The 14,051-nt window shown below is 45.0% G+C and overlaps 1 protein-coding gene across 7 annotated transcripts in view; it reads right to left on the bottom strand.

Moving 5' to 3' along the window:
- LOC118367556 (histone deacetylase 4-like) overlaps nt 1-14,051 on the bottom strand; it is a 258,463-nt gene that overhangs the window by 20,411 nt on the left and 224,001 nt on the right. For all 7 annotated transcript variants that reach the window (XM_052493919.1, XM_052493917.1, XM_052493921.1 and 4 more), the window contains 4 exons: nt 13,545-13,600; nt 13,281-13,368; nt 12,238-12,357; nt 9,669-9,766 (listed from right to left, as the gene is read on the bottom strand). In XM_052493919.1, the coding sequence (XP_052349879.1) occupies nt 9,669-9,766; nt 12,238-12,357; nt 13,281-13,368; nt 13,545-13,600 (362 nt within the window). The remainder of the gene's footprint in view (nt 1-9,668; nt 9,767-12,237; nt 12,358-13,280; nt 13,369-13,544; nt 13,601-14,051) is intronic.

Raw genomic sequence — 14,051 nt, forward strand, 5'->3', positions numbered from 1 at the left:
GCTTAAGTAAGTATGACGGTTACCATGGTGACCGGAGAATCACACACTACCCCCTCCCCAACCTCCCTCAGATCTAATGTGTATGGAGACACACACACAAGTCATCCCTCCATCAGAAGCTGCTCACATCATCAAATTCCCCATCAACAAACCCCCTCTAAAACAGACGACTACCTTGGGAAAGCCAGAGCGCTCAATTAGAGAGCGAGTGTGAGTGGAAACGAGGGCTTTTATAGGCGTGAATCAGTGGATGTCTATGTGGTGGATGAAAAATGCTTGGTTAATTATGCCGGCGGATAATACGTTTTAAATATATTTACGAGGCCGTCTCAGCTATGGGACATCCTGGGTTTGTGGGGTCGGATCCAAAACCCTACTGCCTCCGTCAACTAGTTTGTGCCTGTAAAGTGTCATCACTGAGGTGTGCTCTGGTTTGGATATCAAAGGAACATGTATACTGCTCTGCTCTACCCTGCCACAACTGTACAGTCACACCGAATGTGTTTGTTCAGATTAAAGGCGCAATATGTAGCTTTGTGTGCACCCCGAACCAAATTCACATAGAAATGTGAGTTTTAGATTGGTCATTCTCATGGAAAGCAAGTCTGATAAGGGGTAGATCCGTTCTATGTGTGCTATTTCCATGCTTCCTGTCCTTAAGTTTATTTTTTGCGTCTTTTCATTTTACCAGCTGGGCTCCCGAGTGGCGCAGAGGTCTAAGCCATTGCATCTCAGTTCTTGAGGCGTCACTACAGACACCCTGGTTCGAATCCAGGATGTATCACAACCGGCCATGATTGGGAGTCCCATAGGGCGGCCCAGAGTTGTCCGGGTTTGGCTGGTGTAGGCTGTCATTGGTAAATAAGAGTTATTTTCTAAACTGACTTGCCTACCCAACAACAGTTTTCAGCAGTGATATCATAATTGCAAAAGGGTTTTCTAATGATTAATTAGCCTTTTAAAATGATACATTTGGATTAGCTAACACAACGTGCCATTGGAACACAGGAGTGATGGTTGCTGATAATGGGCCTCTGTCCTCCTAAGTAGGTATTCTATAAAAAAATCAGCCGTTTCCAGCTACAACAGTCATTTACAACATTAGCAATGTCTACACTGTATTTCTGATCAATTTGATGTTAGTTTAATGGACAACATTCTTTGCTTTTCTTTCAAAAACAAGGACATTTCTATGTGACCCCAAACTTTTGAACGGTAGTGTACATGCCAAATATTCTCTCCTGGGATCCCTTGATTGGGCCAATGCTGACTGAGAATGTACAATTATGCCCACCTGTGTGTGGTATTGTCGTGACATTGATTGGCTCATACACAGCAATAAAAATATGTCAATTTAAGTTTATTCACCAGAGTGCTATCCTATTTTTGTTCTTTGAATTATAATTAATGGATGTAAATTACAAACTTCAGAAGCCTTTTTAAACCTCCAATATACTACACGTTTAAAATGTCCTGCTTTGCAGGAAAGTTCTCCTGCAACAGGGTGATCAAATTAGGATCCGACACCTGGAATGACGGAGTGATTTCTACACATTGCACCTTTAAGGAAACATAAAGCTGAATAAAACGTGCTTACAACATATTTAGGCATTACCTGTTGCACATTCAGTTTGTTCTTCAATACATGGACCTTGGTTGGACTGTGTAGGTATGTGTGTATGTGTGTATGTGTATCCCGGCAGTGTGTGTGAGCGTTTTTGGGAGGACCTGCTAAGCCTCAGGGTTGAACACCTCTTTCTCCTGAGACAGTCAGGCCTAACCCAAATCCCCCTGACCCACTGTAATATCCTCATCACGCACACACACAGGGTGTATCTCAATATGCATACTACTGTGCTCCACACTGTCCTGCTACGAGTGCATTCTCTGAGGATGTTCTCTTGAATACGTTCTTGTGAGGACGAAAGTGTAGAGAACGCATAAAACATAACATCTGATAAGCATCGTCCAGCCAGGACAATGGCAACAATAGCAACCAAACAAAACAAAATGTTTTACTTCATAATAATCAGCTATCATTATGTGAATTGTAATAATCTAGCTAGCCAGCTAGTTAAACAGGCAAAAACCACCTAAAAATAATGTAATGTAAGGTAGATGTAAATTCTTCGTAAGTAGCTAGCTACCAATTCTCCGTGGCTATCTAGCTAGCGAACAGTAGTAGCAAGCTATTGACTTTCTATTGGCTTGCAATCTATGCACACTACAGTGGGCATTGTAGGCACGTAAACATGCCAAAATGAACACAGTATGTATTTATTAGCGTATCAAGATAAAATATTGTCATTAGGCAACATATGAAAATGGGCAACATTTTGTACTGAAGTAGGAGTTGATTTCCTCACACTTCAGCTCAAATAATTCAAAGAAATGTTTTTTTTTTAAACGTAGTTGTGTCGTATTTCTGTGCATACCTTGCGTTGAAGCTTGCATTGATGCATGCTTCTTAACATGTACAAACAGAAGTACGCATCCGAGACGTGCTCCATTTCACATCCGTTGATTTGGATTCATACTCCGACCCTCCCGCGCTCCAATGTGGCTGCACGGAAGTATTCATTTTTGAGAAACCCCCACAGACACACACACACAAGTGTGTACACCCGCATATGCATAAGAACACATGCATGCACACGCGTACAAATATACAGTACGCGCATGTACCCATGCACGAGATAGACGACGCGCGTGTGACTACTCAATGCGCTCTACCTATAAGGCTCACCGAGACCACTGAAACCCCCTGAAGATCAGTTCCGCAGGTGGTCGCCCAATATGTCAACCTTCCCACAGAAGTGGCTCTGGAGTCCACTACGTTAATAATGAATTATCCTCCTCCTCTGATCTTTGCGGGGGCATTCCTGAAGCGATTGGATTTTTCACAGATATGAGAAGATGCGAAGAGCCACATCTCTCTCTCTTTCACCTGCAGTGTTTTCTTTACCTTTTTCCCCCCTGTGAGGTTGTGTTGTTTCACTTTGGGAGAGAACAAACTCGTTGGGGGCCTGAGAAGTCTGTGTAGGGGTAAGGGACTTTTGTTCACTCATAGTTCACCCAAGTCCCCATCATTTCCACCATTCCCTGAATGCTTTGAGTGCTAAGACATGCAGCCGCACGCACACAAATGAACACGCTTTCAGAATGGAGGCGGCTGTTCACTCAGTGTCGTTGACAAGAACCGGGGGAAACCTCCCTCTCTGGGGACTCTCTCCATCTTCCACTCCTCCTTTCCATTCCTTGCTTTAACCTATCCTCCGCAGAGCACCCCACCAGGGTGTGTGGTGTGTTTTCAAGTGGAGTCCTAAACAAGGGCAGTGAATGAGGAGGAAGATACTGTAGCTTGACTGAACACAAAAAAAAAAACTGAAAACCATACGGCCCAAAGCCACTAACCAACAAAGGGTTAACGCTAGCCATGCCTACATGTCAGGCTCAAAGGCTTTTCCGACACACTTCAAAGCCTTGTCATCTCACGTTGTGGAGAGCTGGTTTGAATTAAGCTCAATTCTCCTCTCTGTTCCCAAGTTCATGATGAGAGAGGGAGCGTGAGGGAAGGAGAGAGAGACGGGACTCCTGGTTTTCATTAGGGATAATTTTCTTATCTTTTTTTCCTCCCTTTCTGGAGGCTCAGGCTTGATCCCCTGCAAATGCAATATGTGTGTGTGTGAGAGAGAGAGAGAGAGAGAGAGAGAGAGAGAGAGAGAGAGAGAGAGAGAGAGAGAGAGAGAGAGAGAGAGAGAGAGAGAGAGAGAGAGAGAGAGAGAGAGAGAGAGAGAGAGAGAGAGAGAGAGAGAGAGAGAAGAAAGAGAGAGGTTTGTCTGTGTGTTTGATAGAGAGAGGGACGTAAAGGGCAGCGCCAAGATTGTGGGTTTGATTCCCACGGGGGACCAGTATGAAATGAAATTTTAAAAAATGTATGCACTCACTACTTTAAGTCACTCTGGATAAGAGCGTCTGATAAATGACTAAAATGTACACGTAAAAAAGGGAAAGATAGAGAGAGATGGCGGGAGAGTAGATATATGGACTGTTGGGCTGTGCTGGCCATTTTCCTCTGGGTGCTGTAAATCAGAGAGACTGAGGAGACACTCACTGCAGCATTGTGGGATTGATGAGCGTCGGGGGCCAGCTGGGTGAAATAAGGGGAAGACCCACATCCCTGTCACTCCTAAATTGACCCCTAGCCCCTACTCCCCCAAGCTAGCCCCCCGACCCGCCTTCTCTCCGTTCAATTCAAGAAGATTTATTGGCATGGAAAGTGTAAGAAACTACATTGCCAAAGAAAACATGTCAAATCAATTTCCCTCTCTCTCCATCTACTTGTGTACATCTCAAAGGATTGGATAGGTGAATCAAAGTGGTGGAATTTTCACCTAGCCTACGAGAGGTCGACAGACCCTGCGGCAGGATAAATTGACTAAGGGGGTAGTTGAAATCTTTTTTTTTTTTTTGGGGGGTTCTTGCATTGGAATTATATTGAACTCTGCTTATATTACGCTATACCTCAAAAAACACAAGGTGCCAATGCCGAGTGTCCGAGACCATGGAGTGATTTTGAAGTGACAGGTTGGCGCGGAATCTGTAGCCCATCTCCACTGCACTGTATCAGCAAAATGGACAGTGTCTTACACAGTAAAGAAAGGTATTTTTGGTACAAGTTAGATAGGGTAATTCACCTATTACAAACAGCCAATGTGAATGCAGCTGTACTCAGCCGATGCGATACGGCACTTCTGTGGATCAAATTCCATCCACCCACGTAATAATTACGCAATGCCGGCCTACTATAAACACGGGGGTGGGCTCTTCACACAGAGCTAGCTGGAGCCCAGCCGCATCGTCGCTGCTGGGCTTTGCGGTGGCCTTGGTGGTTTGATTTCTGATACCCATCGTGGCAGTGGTAGATTAGCTGGTTAGAGCTAAATAGGCTATAAATCCCTATAATCCCTGTAAATCAAAATCAAAATATTACAGGCAGAGGCGTATCTCGTATTCACGTTCCCTATCTCATTATTGACGTAGCCTAGCACAGACGAGGAGTGTTTTTCCCTGCTTTCTATGGAAACTCAATGGAGACGTACCTAACCGCCCAGTGGCTTTCCATAGCCTCCCTACATACAAACACACACACACTCTGCAGCATGCTCTGTCCATGGTGCTGGTAAAGCGCAGTGGAGATCCAGATTTTGCGCCAACCTGTCACCCAATCATTTGAACCCTTTTGCTATTTGTGTAAAGGGACCTAAAACAGTAAAGGGAGATTTAATATAGCTTCTTACATGGCCCTCAGGCTGAAAATAACAAACCAATCATGGTACATGGGGCAGTACAGGAGGGCTTCCTTGTCCAACATAGTCTGCAACTATGTTGGACAAGGAAAGAGCTACCAAGAAGGTAATACTTCAAGCTCTCGATGCTCCACTTCAGTGCGATGTGCTCTCTCTCAACCACTGAATACCTGTACTCATGTGATTTCCGTTTTCAGCTGATGAACAGAACAGATCTCTCCTGTCCGACTCTCCCTGGGCTAGCAGAGCTCCCAGCTCCACGTTGGATGCATCAGTCTGCACCACAAAAGGCTTGGCGAAGTCTGGACTGACCAGAACTGGATGGCTCCATACCACCCATTTGGGCCTCTGGGATGCCTCTTCAGAGGCCGTGGTCCACAGGAACTGTTTCTGCTCTTTGGTTTTGGTCAGTTCACTCTACGGGTAGGAACACATCTGAGAAGTCTGGCACAAAACGTCAGCACCAGAGCCAACGAGCCCCAGGAAGGACTTCACCAACAGCCCGTGTGCTAGGCAAAGAACTGTTTTGGATGGCTGTTACTTTGTCCACTTGAGGGCACATGCCCTCTGGGCCAATGCGGAAATTCAAGTACAGGACCTCTTCTTGGGCCATAGCACACTTGGTTCCATTCACAGTGAGCCTCGCTTTCTGGATCTACCCCCAATATCGTCCCTAGGTGCTTTGGCTCTAGCAACTCTGACAACATGGGGATATCAGTCCCTAGGACAACATCATATGGCCAGCAACCATCTCTTCACACAGAATTAACCTGTGGTCATGCACAGTCAACATAACCTCAGCAGTAGCATACTGTTTGACATCCCCATGAACACACTTCAGCTGTACTACAGGCCCATGATCTGCATCTAACTTAATTCGACCGGCCCTAACGAGTGTTTGTGTGCTGCCAGTATCAACCAAAGCCATTAACAACTTGCCATTTAGAAACACCTCACAAAGCTGCTCATTAACCTGCAACTCACTAGGGAGTAAACTAGACGTAGGCAAGTAAGCACAAACGCAAACTATCTCTGTGTGCCATACATTACGTTGTCCGCCTTATGTCCTACTAGGCCACAAGAAAAACTCAGACGGTCCCTTTGCTAATTAAAAGAAGACGTTGTGTTGTGTCTTACCACGTGTCCCGCATTATCCCACAAACCGACTGCGTCTAGCAGCTGCCACTGTGTTTGCATTGGAAAAGGCCCGTTGGTCTTGACGTGCAGACATGTAGACCTCTGCGAGACGTGCCGCCTCTGCAGCAGACTTCGGATCCCTTTCCCAAAAACCCAAACTCTGATTTCAGATGGAATCATCAGAAGAAATTGTTCAAGCACGACAACATCCGGGACAGTTTCAACTGGGTGCTCCGTTGGTGGTATCCAGCTCCCGGAGACGCACAAACAATTCCTGAGGGGATTCCCCCCGCCTCTGTCTTTTCTTCCCGAAAGCGCATTCTATAATTGACTTTGCTGATATTATATTTAGTTTTGTATTGCTTCCTTAACACCGTCATAATCATGAACAAAGTTCATGTCCATAGTCACATAGGCTTTTCCTGCCTTTCCTGTTGGTAGACTAGCCGGGAATCACCCACTCTTCTCTCGACCAGCCACACGTAGCCGGCATCTGTTCAAATGTTGCGAGGCACACATCGACTTCATCATTGTCAGTGACCTTGGGGAGTGACGGGTCCGACCTGCAACGTCACTGGCACCGGGCCCCTTGGATCTGGGTGCCGACTGGTGCAATCAGGCGAGCCTCTGCTTGCTCTAAACCCATCGCCCAGATGGTCTTGTGCCCCGATGCCAGCGTTGTTTTCTTGTAGATCAATAAGTGCCATCTCTAGCACCTAAGAGCCAAGCCTCCTGTCTCTGCTCCCGTTGCTTGCTCTTTTTAATGCTCCATTTCAGCAAGTCCGTGAGCTCCAGCATTGCGCACGGCTGTGGATCGCGTTACTTCTCGGGCACAGAAAACGCAGGATTGCAGATATGTGGTGGTCTGTGCGCCAATCTCTGTGGCATCCCCAGCCCACTCCACAATATATCCTGCTGTATTTCGCCTTGTTCTACTGCCATCCTTACCTGGTTCCTTGGTAGTTTTGAGGTAGCTCCCAACTTGCGCACCATCCAGGAAAGAGGCCCCCTCGTGGAGCCGGGCCGGGAGGTCGAGGTGGGGCTATAATACTATATTGCTCGTACTTACTGCATCTCATTCAGGTCTACATAAAAACAGGTAGGGGCTACAGTATTTAAGATTGGGTACATCAATCCTTTATCTCATAAAGGTCATGGACTTTGCTCGGTGTCAGCCTTTCAGATTATTGGCCATAGGTCCCCCTCTTGCCCTCAGAACAGCCTCAATTCGTTGGGGCATGGACTGTACAAGGTGTCGAAAGCATTCGACAGGGATGCTGGCACATGTTGACTCCAATGTTTCCCACAGTCTGAAATCACAGAGTATCAACAAACAAGATTTCTTACCCTTTCCAAACAATTTCCCTTCAATCAAGCGCAGCGCCAACATAACGTGGCAGGGTGGTTTAAAAACAAAGGATAGATTTGAGCATAAACGCATAAAATGTTTCTTTATAACACAAGAGACAATACCTGAAGACGTGCTACACATTGGTGGGGGCACAATGCTTGAGGGTTTGTCGACATAGATATGTATATACAGTATATAGGTTATATGCACCTTAATATGTATCATGTCCCACCTCTTGTACAAATCCATGTGACACATACGATACTGTGGCTTGTACAGCATGTGATCCATCTGTCTGGATGTGAGAGGGTCAGTGTGGGGTTACGTGAGGAGCAGGGTTATGTGGAGGTCTGGGGTACATTAGCAGGGCACATTGTCCTGGTTAGTATAGTATAGCGTGCAGCCAGCCAGTCAGTAGAGTGAGACAGAGTGGTTTGATGTGTGTCTATGTCTACCTGCACCGGCAACTCAGACCAATTGGCCAGACAGGCTCATCTTCAAAGTGAATCACCCTCTGCCCTGCGCCCCAACCACATGTCTGTGTGTGTGTGAGTGTGTGTGGATGTACTGTACGTATCTTTATACTTGCATGCAATGCCATGTATGCTTGTGTGTGTACGGGTAGGTGTGTATGCCTGCAAGTGTGTGTGTGTGTGTGTGTTAGTGTTGTGTGTTTGCGGGAATTGGTGTTGAGCATACGTGCATGAGTTTTGCGTGATGTTTGTGTTTTTCTGTGTTTGTGTGTGTGTGTGTATGTGTGTTTACTGGATGTTTATATGAACATGCTCATGTTATGCGTGTGTTTAAAGTGTGAGTGTGTAGGTGGGTTATAAATAGCCCCAGACAGCGGACCTAATGGAGTTCAGCCCTGGCATCAGCCTGCTTGGCAGACAAAAGAGGCTGCCACAAAGCCCTGACTGGACCATGTATTACAACACATCCTACTTCAAGCCTCCCTGCCTCTCAGCCATATAGAGGCCACTCATTAACTGTGAAAAGGAGGCATTAAAGTATCATGAGTTCAGTTATTTTTGGACGAGAGACATTTCATACAGTCATGGTATAACATGACCTTTTGTTACAGTTACACTTATTTCTGCCTTGGATGTAACATTGACCTACTGTATCCTGATAATAGCTATCACTGTAAAAATAGACAATATGTGGACAATATGCACACTTTTGGGACTATCCATTTGGTTGCATTGCACAGGGCAAACTAAATCAAGTGCACCTGAAGCATATTCAAATTACTTGACGTGATGTATTTGACCCAGGTCTAACCCCAAGTGATGTTCTCATGGTTGTACTTGTGCCTCCGATTTGGCAGGGATATTTGACATAAATCACCCAATCCGTTTTCTTAGTTCATCTACATTTGTACCCCCTCTAAAAAAATCTACAGTTGTCCTGAATCTGAAATCAACTGTTTATATGTGTTATATTCTAATGCTAACGGCTAACAATAACTTACTCTATCAGTCACTTCGGCTTAAGTTGAAAGCTTTGGATGACGGCAACATCCGGTATCATCTACATTAACGTGAAGAAGGCATTGAGGGATATTGGAGTGAATCATCCCTTTAATGTGCGTCTGTAGACTTGCGGCATGACAGTAGTGTGTACATGGTTCCAGAGCTGGGAACTGTCAGGACAGACTGAGCACTGGGACCTTCAGTTTGTTGATATACACGCCTCTCCTCAGCCAAGTGCTCCCTGAGCACTTCACACACCAACAGCCATCCCCCACCGCTGTAAATTCACCACTAAACTGGCCCCTCTCTCTTTCTCTCCCTCATGATTTCTGACCTAGCATAAGAAATCCTCATCATACTCTGTGGTAGCTAGTCTGTGTGTGACATATGTGTTACCTGAAGGCAGCCAGGTACTCTGCGTCTCCCATGGGTGGTTCCAGTCCCCCGGTGAAAGCCATGTTCACATTGAAGCCCATACCTGCCCCAGTGCCCACCTACAAACACACACAACATAGGTTAGTCACACACACACACACGCGCACACACACACACACACACACACACACACACACACACACACACACACACACACACACACACACACACACACACACACACACACACACACACACACACACACACTCAAGCAAAATGACATGCATATACTGTACTATTACACACTCTAGACAATTATTCTGTAGAACAGCCTCCATCTAGGAAAAGACTGTTTGGGATTGCTGCCGTTTACCTATCAAAGCTCAGACTGCACCTGCCAGGCGAGAGCACACGCTCTAATATACGCACGCATGCACATCCACGAGTACACACACTAACACACTTTTACATTAAGCCTGGGCATTTTACAAACAACAACAACAATAATCTGACCTAAGTGGTAGAAGGCCTTGCAAATGACCCCGTCGTATGACCTCCTGTATCAGGAGATGTTAGATGACTGCCAATATTGTAGCAATTACCAAGGAATAACTAACAACAATTGAGTTTTCTTCAAGTCGCCAATTTGAATGTGAATAACAGGAACATTTCCAAAAATCGATTGACCCTTCTCTAAGCATCGCCCCCAGAACTTTGTCGCAAACCAATCACAGCGCTCCCAATTGGATAGCAACTGTCGTCGAGTGCGACACCTCGGACAGCGTGTTGCCAATTTAGCGACTGTTATTGGTAAAAGAGGCAAGCGACAAATGCAGTTACTTTTCAGGCTGCCTTTGGGGAGTTGCGAGCATTTCTATGGTTTCGATAGCATTAAGTTTATTTCGCCACTCAATTCTGCCGCAAACAGGAGTGGGAGAGGCTGTCTGTGCAACATAAGTCACAGCAACGGCGCACGCCCAGGCAGAGAAGCACCAGGGTAAGGGGGGTATGGTGGGAGAGGGGGGGATGAAAACACTATGACGGGGACCGCAGCAGTACTGCAAATTGGTGCTGTGATGACGTCATCTAGCAACTTTAGCGACAAATTAAGAAGCCATTAGCGACTTCTCACTGAAAGATTGTTGGCAACACTGTTCAAACAAGCTCACGTTTGAAATGCATGATTGCCAGTGAGGACAGTGGGAAATACAGTTTTCTTTTGAAAAGTAATTGTTTAAATGGCTAAATAATTGAACATTGAACCAGGAATACTCGTCACTGTGATCCTTAAATGCAGAGAATGTTGATGAAGTTTTTGACGTATCCCCCAGTTTTTCACAGTGTGTGTGTGTGTGCGTTAAGGTTGAGCGATTGTGTACATGCCTACATCGCCTGATTGCACCCCATAGCGATCCTCGATAATCGATCACTATTGGGGGGGGATCTTTCTCATGGCTACCCATGTATTTCCATGGGAATATTACGTTTATTTGGAAAGTAATAAATATATAGATATTTTTTTAAAGCATTCATGATTTGCATAAATGTAATATAGTAACTATTACTCTTGTAAAAATATGAAATGGTATTACATTTGGTGAAGAGCACATTATGACTTGTTTAGGACTCGAAACTCAAAGTTTAGGACTTGAGACTTGACTTAAGACTTGACTCGGACTTGCCTGTCTTGACTTGGGACTTGAGTGCTAAGACTTGAGACTTACTTGTGACTTGTAAAACAATGACTTGGTCTCACCTCTGCTGAATAACTCTAATCTGCTGTTGACTTTAGGAAACGATTTGAGAGCACTAGTTGGCTCCAAAAGTGGTTAGTAACTTTGACTGCACGATGACTGTGAATTCACTGGCAAGCCACACTACAAACCTTCATCTGAACAAATTCCTGTGAAGTAACTGTAATGACAGTCCACCTCAACGTACCCAAGAGTTTCCTGATCAGCAAGGGGTGATCTGTGTTTAATTCCATTGCATATTAAAAAGAACCAGTTTGAGATCATTGTGAGGGAATTTCACCAGTGGCTTCCCTGGAAAATGTTGCAACAGTAACTAAGACGGGCAGGGCTAAAGCGAAGGGTTAATTCTATGGTCATTGTTGGTTACTGAGCCAGTGATGGGTGGAAAGTATACTACCAAGTGTTTGCCTGTTGCAATATGGCACCATTACATTTTATGCTTAGTGTTCAACAGAGTGATTCATTCAATAGGGTTGCAAAATTCCCATTTTTGCCAGAAATCCCGATTGGAAGTTTCCTCGGAATCAGGAGGGAATAAGCAGCAAATCTGGAATCCACCAACCAGGAATTCTAGCAGACCTGGGAATTTTTGGAAAAGTGACCAGAATTCTGCAACAATACTTCAGTAAATTATTTTTCCTTAGCAAGAGGAAACTATTGGTGTTGAGATCTTGCACGCTGTGCAGGCAGTTGAGCTACCAGTGTCTGTCGACATGTGTGCCAGGGATGTGAACAACAGTAAGCACTTGTCAAAGTGAGCATAGACAAACATGCACGCAGACACACACGCACACGCACACGCACACGCGAGCGTGTCCCCAACTCTGCCAACTCACCTCATCAGGCGCTCCACTGCCAGGAAAGAAGTTGCCATCGTCGTAGCGATGGAGTGACAGGTAGAGAACGTTGGGATCGCTGTAGAATGCTTGTTGCGTGCCGTTGCCATGGTGAACATCCTGACAGATATGAGAGGGGCGGGGTAGGCAGGTTTAAGTTTACTTCCTGACTCTAACAACTGATTTTGGATCAGGTCTTCACGTGAAAAACCTATTCATGAGTGTTGTGTGCTAAAACAACAAAATCGAACTCGAGTCAGTCGTCAGATGGACATAGAAGAGTTACACCAAAGAAGAAAAGTGGACACCCTGAAACAAACTCTTATCACTTGCCATGCTTAGCCACTATCTAACATACCATAACCCGACAGAGTCTTTGTGACCGGTTCAGAGGGTTGAATATGTTTTAGGCATACAATTGGGTTAAGTCAGTCCTAAAAACCCCATCGCTGGGTGAGAATATTTGTTTACGTTGAGCTACGATATCCATTTCATTTTAACAGACCTTCCCACATAGTCAAACATATTTAAAAAAAAGTGACCTAAGCTTCTATATTGAGGCATTATCTCATACAATTGACACGTTTTATTAAAGAAGGTTATTTTTTTGAACCGAGTGTCCTTTTTTTTTACAGTCTCCCCCTGCTTTATACGCCTCGACATCGAGACATTTTCTAATACAAAAAAAGGAGCAAAAAGAAAACTGTGCTTGCTGCCTGGATGACAGGGCTAGTTGTAGAAATATCTCTCAGTGAAAAACCGGAGGAAATGAAAAGTGGTTCAAAGGCTTTGGGAAGCCGAATAATGAACCCAGCAATGATCCTGCCAACATCGAGCAGCCATCTCTTCCTGGGCATGTGGACTATTTTCAATATGACAGATTCTAACGACTGATGTTATGTGCTTCACAGATACAGAACCCTGATGTATTGTCATTATATTACACTCACAGAACATGAACCATTTTTTTTTTTTGAAAGATAAGTCACATCATTTGCTGCCTTATTCTGTGTGGAAGCACAGGAAGTCCAAGGTAAACTTACCCAATCCACAATCAGGATCTTACTGACACTGAGCCTCTGCTGCAAGAGTTTAGCAGCGATGGCCACTGAGTTGAAGTAACAGAATCCCCTATGTGATGTAATGTTAAGAGAAGAGGGGGGGAGAGAAAACAATGATATACATTTTGTGAGTCTGACAGGTTCTGAACATTTGATTTTGCCTCGAAATCTCTCTACTGTTCCGTAATGACGTCAACAAGATCTGTTCGAATGAGACGGAAGAAGCATAAAAGGGGTGGGACTTACATAGGTGTACTCTCCTCTGCATGGTGTCCAGGGGGCCGGACTACAGCAAATCCATTCTGCCAATCAGAGTAGACAGAACCATGTTACCCATCACTTTTTATTGAACCTTTATTTAACTAGGCAAGTCAGTTAAGAACAAATTCTTATTTACAATGACAGCCTACACCAGCCAAACCCAGACAATGCTGGGCCAATTGTGCGCTGCTCTATGGGACTCCCAATCATTACTGGTTGTGATACAGCCTGGATTTGAACCAGGGTGTCTGTAGTGGCACCTCTAGCACTAAGCTGCAGTGCCTTAGACCGCTGCACCACTTGGGAGCTCAATAAGGACTTGAGCAGTCACAGACTGAAATACACTCATACTCAGATTAACGCATAGCCCCAAAAACGCACACACGAAAACACACACTTACACATATATACAGTATATGAACACCAACTCGTGCACACACGCATGTACGCATTCCAGTTTCTCCATGCACTATTTAGTTCTCTTCCTCTCTG

The sequence above is a fragment of the Oncorhynchus keta genome, chromosome 34 (genome assembly GCF_023373465.1).
Source record: "Oncorhynchus keta strain PuntledgeMale-10-30-2019 chromosome 34, Oket_V2, whole genome shotgun sequence".
In the NCBI taxonomy this organism is placed as follows: Eukaryota; Metazoa; Chordata; class Actinopteri; order Salmoniformes; family Salmonidae; genus Oncorhynchus; species Oncorhynchus keta.